This window comes from Budorcas taxicolor, chromosome 8 (assembly GCF_023091745.1).
Source record: "Budorcas taxicolor isolate Tak-1 chromosome 8, Takin1.1, whole genome shotgun sequence".
NCBI classification, from domain to species: Eukaryota; Metazoa; Chordata; class Mammalia; order Artiodactyla; family Bovidae; genus Budorcas; species Budorcas taxicolor.
The window spans coordinates 100,135,753-100,145,258 of record NC_068917.1 but is presented as its reverse complement, the minus strand read 5'-3'; the positions used below and the strand labels follow the sequence as shown (position 1 = coordinate 100,145,258).

The 9,506-nt window shown below is 45.9% G+C and overlaps 1 protein-coding gene across 1 annotated transcript in view; it reads right to left on the bottom strand.

Annotated features, from left to right (window-relative positions):
• Nucleotides 1-398: 398 nt before the first annotated feature.
• Nucleotides 399-9,506, bottom strand: part of ZNF462 (zinc finger protein 462) — a 152,055-nt gene continuing 142,947 nt past the window's right edge. The window contains exons 11-13 of the mRNA XM_052644931.1: nucleotides 6,607-6,739; nucleotides 2,256-2,379; nucleotides 399-916 (exon numbers count right to left, since the gene is read on the bottom strand). Of these exons, the coding sequence (XP_052500891.1) occupies nucleotides 709-916; nucleotides 2,256-2,379; nucleotides 6,607-6,739 (465 nt within the window). The 3' untranslated portion in view covers nucleotides 399-708. The remainder of the gene's footprint in view (nucleotides 917-2,255; nucleotides 2,380-6,606; nucleotides 6,740-9,506) is intronic.

The window sequence follows — 9,506 nt, the reverse complement described above, 5'->3', positions numbered from 1 at the left end:
ATAAAACCCACGTGGGGATTTTAAGCACAATTTGTGTTCCTTTCTTTAAAACTCTTTTTTTTTTTCTCCATTCACCATCTTGCCCAGCAGTTCTCTCTACATTTAACCACAATGACGACAGGTAGTACTGACAAATGCAGAGAATTCCCTTGGTTAAGTTTGAGGTACTAGGAAACAGGTGACTGTTTTATGCAAAGCAGTTTTTTTTTTTTCTGTTTTTTGTTTTTGTTTTTTTTCTGTTTGTTTTTTCCCAAAGCGGCTGCAGTTAGGTCTTGAAAAAGCTTAAGGTATTAAAACTATAAAAACGCACCAAAACTTGTGCGTCAAAAAGTTGTTCCCCTAAGAGAAGTCTTCTACCGTCACGGAGCTTCTGCTTCCACATACTGTCCAAGACCACCATAGTGCACAGGTGTGCAAGGGAGGTGCTTCCGGTGCTTCCGCAACAAACGAAACTTCCACGATGAAGATCCGGAAGGAAAGATGTAGTGATGGAAAAGGAGCCACATATTCCAACCATTTAAATAACTTTAATTTACATACTCACTCACACAGGTACCAGTGCTTTGAAAATAGATTGTTCAGTCCTAAAAAGCAGCTTTGTTCTGTCTTCTCTTTTCTGTCCCCCCCCTTCTCAGCCCAAGCTGGCCCTCCCACTTTTCTTTTTCATCATGGTTCAAGTAAGGGGTGATTAAGAATTTCACCAAATGCTTATTCTTTTTTGGCCTCTGCATTCTCCAGGAGAGATTTGTCAGCAGCTACAACACAGATGGCTACTGGTTCGTTCTTTAAGGAAAAGTCTATCCCGATTGTTCCATCATCTTCCTTTTCCTCTATAGAGGGCATCTTAATACTGTCCTCCATGTTACCCTTCAGGTGGGTTTCTTCTCGGCTCACCTGCTTGGTGTCATTCAATGCCCTGGGGAAACATTCATGGGAGTGACAGGTGAGTATATGTATTTTTCCCTAGGTAAAAAAAAATTATTATTTTTTTATATTCTTATATCTCTGATCCTAAAAAGGTCTTGGGGGTCTTACAAGTGCCACAGACAAATTGACTGGACTGTGAGTGATTTATCCCTGCTATCTGTTATACTCAGCTCATATATTTCTGGTATCTTATTAAAAATCTGAACCTATAAAAATGAAAAGAAAGTGAAAACGTTGGTCGCTTAGTCATGTCTGACTCTCTGCGACCTCGTGGACTGTAGCCTGCCAGGCTCCTCTGTCCATGGGATTCTTCAGGCAAGAATACTGGAGTGGGTTGCCATTTCCTTCTCCAGGGGATATTCCCAACGCAGGGATCAAACCTGGGTCTCCTGCATTGCAGACAGAGGATTCTTTAACATCTGAGCCAGCAGGGAAGCCCTATCCATTATTATACCAGTTTTGATTACATCATTCTTTGCTTCTAGAGCAACATAATGATCTTAAGTTCCCTCCTATACTGGGAACAATACAGTCATAAGTGGTCATAGCAAGAACTGTCTTATGCTCAGATCTATCAGAGGAACCTAGAAAATGCAGATTTGCTATACCTATCAGGACTAAAAGCGCAACTCGGGGATTAAAGAGTTAATGGAAAGACCCACAGAAATGAACAAAAAGCAAGAACCTGAAGATGAGACCCATGTCTCATCCTAGTTATATTCTGGGAAGCTTAGTTACATTCTCTGAAGTTTAGATACTACCTATTTCTGGGGCATTTTCTGCTTAAGGGACCAACTCCTAGGCTATCCCAGTGTCTGCTGGCCTGGAAGTGCCTTGTCTAGGGGACAGTGTTACGTTCAAGGGTCTTAGGAGTGTTCTGCAGGTGTGCTCCCACCTACCTGGGAGGCAGGCAGAAGCGGGCTCTGTCCCCGAGGCAGAGCATTGAAGGCACCAAGAGGTGCGTGGGAAGGTTCAAGGCCACTCGGGGAATGAGTCATCACAGAGGCAGGAACAGAAGCCAGATCTCTGGACCCCGGTCCACGCTCTACAGAGAACGTCATGCTAACGAAAGCTGAAGGGACACGGGCTGGAGAGAGCGCTATACTTCTACACGAGGGCTTGAGCAGGATCTGTCATTCGTAAAGACGATCTCTCCTCCTGTGACTCGTGTCTGCGTGACCATTTTAAAAACCAGCGGAAAGGGAGAAACCCAGTTCGTGACCAACTGCCTCTCCTCCTGGACCGGGAAGTGTGACACAGAGGGGTCTACGTATTGTCGGGAGCCACCGCCACCTCGCACGATGAGCGAAGGCCTTCACGGGACTTACATGCCGTGTCTCAGCACGTGCCTTTCCCACTCAGAGCCCTGGGAAAACGCCCGTCCACAAAATTCACACGGAAAACGCTTCTCGGTGTTGATAGCAGCCCCGTGGTCAGAAAATCTCAAGAGATCTGTGAGGAGAAAGCAGGCGTATTACCTGTAAGCTGGAGGGGCAGGAGAGACGTCAACGTTCATTAGGAGCCTCCTCCCATTTCCAGATTCCTTATTCTTTCTCCTGCTGGCCTTCCACCAAAGGATTGTTTCTTGAAACTCTCGAGAACTGTTCCCACGCCCTAGGCACCCCCACCTCTGTTCACCTCCCAACTGTTTCTGTCACCAATAACCCGAGTTTGTCTTAAGAACCCCTTCTGTTCATTGCAATGGCATCTGAGTGTTTTCTTCTATCACATCTCTCCCTCCTGTGGCGCTCTGTCTTGGTGCCTCACAGTTTAGCACCTATTCATTTCCTATTTAACACAGTTTTTCTCCACTCACTAACAAGAACATAGGCTCCTGAAAGCCCCAAGGCCAGGTCACGTTGTAGAAGACCTCAAGGTTTCCACACGTTCCAGGGAAAGCCGAGGGCTCACCACCTGTGGCCCTCTGCCACGGATATCTTAATCTGCACCTCCCAGGGTGGCTGCAAGCACTAAACGACGCCCGAAAGCAGGAACGCGGATCCCGGACGATGGGGAGACGGGAATGTGAAAGCACGTCCTCAGCTAGTAAGGGGTTCTGGCCAGCTGCCCTCCATCGGTGTATTCTTGAACATGGGGACATGCACACGCCTTTCTGGACAGGTCTGTTGTAATCAAGTGCCGACTATCATTTTACTTCCTCACGGCCCTGAGGGGCCTGCTAAATGGGGACTGGCTGGCTAATTGTTTGGAGGCCCCGCCTCCTGGCAACCTCAAAGAGGAGAGCTTATATGGCCTTTGTGTTATCCTGGGTCCCAAGCCCATATGTCTTTCATTATAGCACAGAGGGCCAGATCTTCACGTGGGTAATAAACAGCAGGACCTAGACGGCTCTGCAGCCATGCTGAAGAGTGAGGGCTCACAGACAAACGCTGCTCATCTCTGCCCCTCTGATCACCATGTGCCTGGACTCACGAGCTGTTACAGGAAGGTGTCTCCTGGTTGAAATATTCCATCTAATCGAAAAATAAAATCCTCAGGATGATGTTAACAGGCTAGGTGTCTCTGAGCTGCCTTCATCTGCAGCACAAAAAGCACTGTGAATGGGGCCAGTTCGAACAAAAGATGAAACATTTTCTCACAAATTAAGAAGATCACCACACAAGCCATTAAAAATAATTGCACAGACTATCTTCCTTGATTCTTTTCATTGGAAATGAGACAGCACCATCTGCTCTGCGCATTAATTCCTTAGCAGGGATTATCTTGGGCAAGAAATCAACAGAATGCCTTCCTGACTCCTCCCAACTGCATAATGAGAGGGGGTGGGGAGGACACTGCTTGGGCGCATTTTGATTTCTTCAGGCCTGGATTCCTCCCTTTCAAAGTCCCTCGGAGCTGCCTTCTGAGGCAGGACCTGCCGTGTGGCCTTGGTCAGGCTTGACCAGGCCTTCCTGTGTTGGGAAGGCACGCTGGCAACGGGGTAGCCCCAAGGACATGAGCCCCCGGAACGGAGCGCCTGACGAGGGTCTCTGCTGCCAACGAGGGGGCCTGCTCCTGGCACACTCACTTGCTTACCCTGAGGAAACATGAAACCAACCATCTATTGTCTCCAACGGCACATGCTGTTTCATCCTCAAAGGAGGAGGCCAATCATTACCTGTCACACATCAAATGGCTTCCATTAGCCCCAGAGCTGTGCTAACGCCACCTCCCACTCTCTCTACTCCTGGAAGACAGAACGTCTGGCAAAAACACCCCGAGGCTACTGTGCCGTTTCTTCTTGTTGGCAAGAATACACCTAGATGGTGGAAAATTGATTCCAAGGCGATGAGACAAAGGAGAGCTGTTCTTTCAAGAATCGATGAGGGGGTCGGGAAGGTTTTCCCCAGTAACGTGACTGGAAGTTACCATGTAAATCCCCCGCCCTCTGAGAGAGGAACACAGGCTTCTCCACCCCCCCCCGTCCCCCCGTCTTTTCTCCCCATGCGGTTAAGGCTCATGAATGTGGAGGCTGTGCTTTCTAGGGAGAAGCGATCAGACACCATGAAGTTCTTCTCAGGCAAACTGAGCTGAGCTGGTCTGATGCCACAGTGCCCGTGCGAGGGGGCAGCTGGGCGGTCAAGGAAACATGGCTGGTGCCGTGCACATTTAGCTGCCCTCTCTTCCTTCTCATCATCTATGCTATTATTTTGGACGTGGCACCGGGGAGGGGAGGACTAACACGGCTTCTTGCCTCTGCAATGCTTATAACCTGTAAAACCATGCATGCTTGGTTCTAGAGATTAAAAAGTCATGGTCTTCAATGAGGGATAATTCATTTCCTGGGGAGGAATGATGGGGCACAGAGCCCTGTGAAGACAAGGAGCCCATGCGCCCTCTGCCACGTGCTTCCTCTTTGAGGGAACTCCGGTAACAGTGCACAGACGATGCTAAAGAATTCATCACTAAGGACATACTTGTGAAATGCTTTTTAAGAAAGAAGAGAAAATTTAAAACCCATGCTTCTTGAATCACAGCCGTTGTAAGAAATAGATCACTGTGCCCCCTACTAATAAAAGTCATAACTTTACAAGGGCAATCAGTCTATATGGTGTGGGTGCTCTATTTATCCACTGACCACAGGCACGGGGGTTCAGAAGCCCAACTGGATCATCACTTAGCTGTGGTTTCCTGCTATAGCAGAGATAAAACATGGAGGGATGGGGTGGAAGTCAGGAAAAATCAGGAAAACGAAGAGGGAGACCCTTGGAAGAAAATGACCAAGTCGGCTTTCTAGGCTGGCAGACTAACTAGGAAGAAAAACCAAGAAATTCCACAAAAGCAAGCCTTACAATGAGGCTCCAAAGACCACTGAATTGACAGAATTCAGGGCCAGGTTCCCATCAGTGAAGAACATCCACAAAGGGTAGGGGACGTGGTATAGTATGTAAAGACATTTTCCTTTGGAGCCAGAAGACTTAAACCCAACCTCCAGTGTTTTCGTTTTAACTTTGAACACGCTCTTACATATTCTGAGCTTTTATTTCCCTACTTGTAAAATGTCAATTAATGCCATCTACACTGCAGGGTTTTATCATTAAGTGGTGACTGTGTTCCAGTAACTGGACTAATAATATTTGTGTGCTATCTCATTTAAGATTTACGTGACCCTAAGGAAGTGACCCTAGGCAGTTGTTATTATTAGGATGATGAATGTGCAGGAAATAAAACAATTTACCCAAAGTCATATAACTAAAAAGCAGCAGAACTGGGAGCCAAATCCATAGAGACCAACTGCAGAGCCCTCTAACCGTATATAAGATTAAATAAAAACCACTGACACTGGGCTTGGCCCATAATGATGTTCCGCAATGGCAACTGATATCATTCTCCTCTTCAGTGGGATGACATCGTATTTATTTCTCAGGTTTAGGTTATCCATGTGCTTTTGATAGGTCTGCAATAACTACAGTAAGATATCCCAACCTATATTCTTTATGTAGTATCTTGGTTTTTCCACAATATTCTATGTTCAACAATACAGAATACCAACTCTAGAGCATGTAAATGTATGTCTACAACTAAATATACTTCAAAAAACTTCATCTTGAAAATAATTATGGAATCACAGAAAGTTGAAAAAAGTACAAAAGTCCCTCAGAACTTTGCCTACTATCCCCTGTAAAGACAGTCAAATGCCACTGGTCTCCTCTCTCTCTCTTTACAAAGCAAAAGCAGGAAGCCAGAGGGTTAAGAGGAGGGCCATGCAAGAAGGACACATGGAGGGGTTCGGACCTCAGGCTCAAGCCCTCTGTGGCTCCCCCCCCCATCCCCAGCAAAATCCACCCCAGCAGCAGCAATTTTAAATATGCATTCAACTGGAAATTCATTTACATTCCTCGATAGCTTTTACAGGGCCATCCATCTTGCTGTCTGTCCTTACTCTGCAGATTCCCCAGATAACAGTTTTCCTGAATAAAAACAAATCATCGCCATGTATTTTTTAACAAATGTATATCTACAGTTAAAGAGAAAACGTCTGTTTTCCTTGGAGTTTCTCTAGCTGGTAATAGTTTGCAAAGACATGGCCCCTGACGTGTTGCAGCCAGTCTGTTCTGCTACTTAACGAAGAAGGATCATTCCTTCTGTTCCTCCTCCAACAACCTTCTGCCTCCCTTCTGTCTCCCCACGGCCAGGCTGGATGCCATCTGGGGCTCAGGGGGCAGGGACGGAACCAACCTCTGTCATCAGCCTTGCTGTTCATCTCTTCTTCCTTGTCTTCATCGTCACTGCTAGAGCTCTCCATCTTCTCCTTCATCTGCTCCAGCTGATCCAAGTTAACCCGTCCAACCAGCTCAAAGTTTCGGCTTACCTGAAAAAGACCCAGAAACAGTGGAATCACAAACCTCAACTGAACACCATCCTCCCTGGAGGACAGAGCTGTCCAGTGTCATTTTCCTATGGGTGTGTTTTTAGAACCAGGACCAAATTACACCAGTGCCTAAGTGGTCCTTTTCTTCATTTTGACCCTCTTACAGGCACATCTGTCTTCTGCTCCCATGTTCATTTTCACTGGCACTGTCAATACTGGACCTTCCTTACCAAATTTAGTTAGAAACGTGAACTGTAGTTAGCCGAAAATCAAGTCTCATGAAGCCTGAGGTATAGAACAGATGTCCAATAAACGTTTTTTGAGTTTAATTCAAGGATGTACCTTTCATGTGTGTGTGTTAGTTGCTCAGTCGTGTCCGACTCTTTGTGACCCCCATGGACTGTGACCTGCCAGGCTCCTCTGTCCATGGAATTCTCCAGGTCAAAATACAGGAGTGGGTTGCCATCTCCTCCTCCAGGAGATCTTCCTGACCCAGTGAGTGAACTCATGTCTCCTGCACTGGCAGGCAGATTCTTTACCATCAGAGCCACCAGGGAAGCCCAAATTTCAAATATATCTGGAGGGAAAGTGGCTCTGTAAGTAACCTGAAAACTAGCAGAGAGAGTCCCAACATTTCCACCACAACCTGGAGGGCTGTGGGGCTGTCCCAGCTTTGACCAAATGACAGTTGCTCAATTCCTAACTCCAGTTTAAGTGTCAGACAGTATTGTTATTATTTAGTGTTACTACTGTTTCTGAGGCTGACCACAGCCTGTTCATCACAGCTGGGATTATCTGAGAAAAATCTAGATGACAAATCCCTAAAAACTCTTTTAAAGTGTTAACTGTGGCTGATTTGTGTTTACATAAAATGTGGTTAGAATAATGTGGGACTCCAAACTGGCTTCAAAAATACCATCCAAGAGAAATAAAAACTCACCCCGTGAAAACTCCGTGGGAATATTCTATTTGGGGTTCTCATAACAATGGTAGCACACAAAGCCCCTCTCTTCAATTAATCTGTTTTCCAAACTTCTTCAGTTGCATGCACAGAAGCCAAGCCAACAAGATGACTCAGACCAGCACGGTGATGGGTTCCATGCTTTCCCTGGTGGGGGCCAAGGGAGGGGCCCATGAAGATAAATGAGACCCAGTTCTGGCCTCCAGAGGCATAGAGTTTTGAGTTGAAGAGGGAAGACAGACTTCATTAATTAGACTCCAAGGCAGATTTCCATAGCTGCTACAGTAGAGATAGCACGTAATGAGGGTGCAGGAGATGATAAGGAGAATTTACAAGACGGTTCCAAAATATTCCCTGGGACCAGCCTGGAACAAAGATGTGCTGAGCACCACCAATTCCATATGCCTGGCAGATGGAAACACCATCAACTGGGACAAATGCACGACAGAGAGCCTCAGTGTATAAGGGCCAGCAGACAGTCCTGTGAGAAAGCGTAATATGTGTCCCCACAACGCCATGCATGTGCGTGGGGGGTGAGGGTGGGGGTCGGGTCGGCAGCGTTGAAAACGAGGAAGAAAACTCGAGATTAAAAAGCTCTCTTAGAGAAACAATCCACTGATACAACTCTAAGAATGAAATCAGTTGACTTGGAAAACAGCTCAGCATGAGGGTGGAAAAGAGGTCTTCAATGATCACAGCACGAAACCCTGAGGGAAGGCAAATTCCTGTTTGCTCATGAAAAAAAGTTTTAAAAATGATTAGATTAAGATTGAACGGCATCACCGACTCAATGGACATGAGTTTGAGCAAACTCCAGGAGATAGTAAAGGGCAGGGAAGCCTGGCGTGCTGCAGTTCATGGGGTCACAAAGAGTCAGACACGACTGAGCAATTGAACAGACTACGGTGAAGAGTATGGTGAAGAGGTGGAAGCCCAGTTAGAATCTTTCTTCCTCTTCCTTCCCTCTAAGAGTTCACGGTACCAGTCAAGCAAAGGACTTTTGCTTAGACTGCCTTTCTAATTAGGGTTTTATCTACTGTCCTCATGCCTACAGACCTATACACATTTTAAAAATATTTATTTTTATAACAAGCAAAAAGGGAGGGCACAAGGAGCAGGAGCTTTGAAGTCAGACAGAGCTGAGTTCAAGTTTAGGGTCTGCCATGAACCACAGGACTCTGAACATACATGGCCTCAGTGTCCTTGCATAGTATCCGAAACACAACAGTTTACCAAATTGTGGTTTCCCTTTCCCTTTCTGGGAATGTGGCCTTTTCCAATTTTGGCTTTTGGAAATGTGTATAAGAAGCATCATAAATGCATATTTATGAAGTTATGTTTTACCACAAAGTCTACATTTTAATCAAATAGCATTTATGACAAATATCTGAATAAAAGTTTTCTGGGTTGCCAGGTTTTTTTTTTTAGGAAAAGGAGGCAAGGTTCCAACTGGCCTAATTCTGAATTATGCAAAGAAAAAATATTTTGAAATGATTGGTACTTAAAGGGGCAGCCTTTTCCTATCACTTTTTCCCCACTTTCAGCCAGGTTAGCTACAGGCATGTGGAATGGGCAGGAGAGGTGGGCATTGCCAGGAAACAAAAATAATGAGACTGAGAAAGGCCAAAAAACAATCGTCAAGCGCCTTCCTTAATCCAGCAGTTTTGCTCATTCATTCACTGATTCATTCATTCAGGACTTCCAGCGGCCCTGCCGTGTGCCAGGCCCTGTGCCTATCAAGGAACTCAGAGTGACAGAAGGAGATCTGTCACCAAACCAAATGTTATTTTTTCTTTTCCGCCTTCC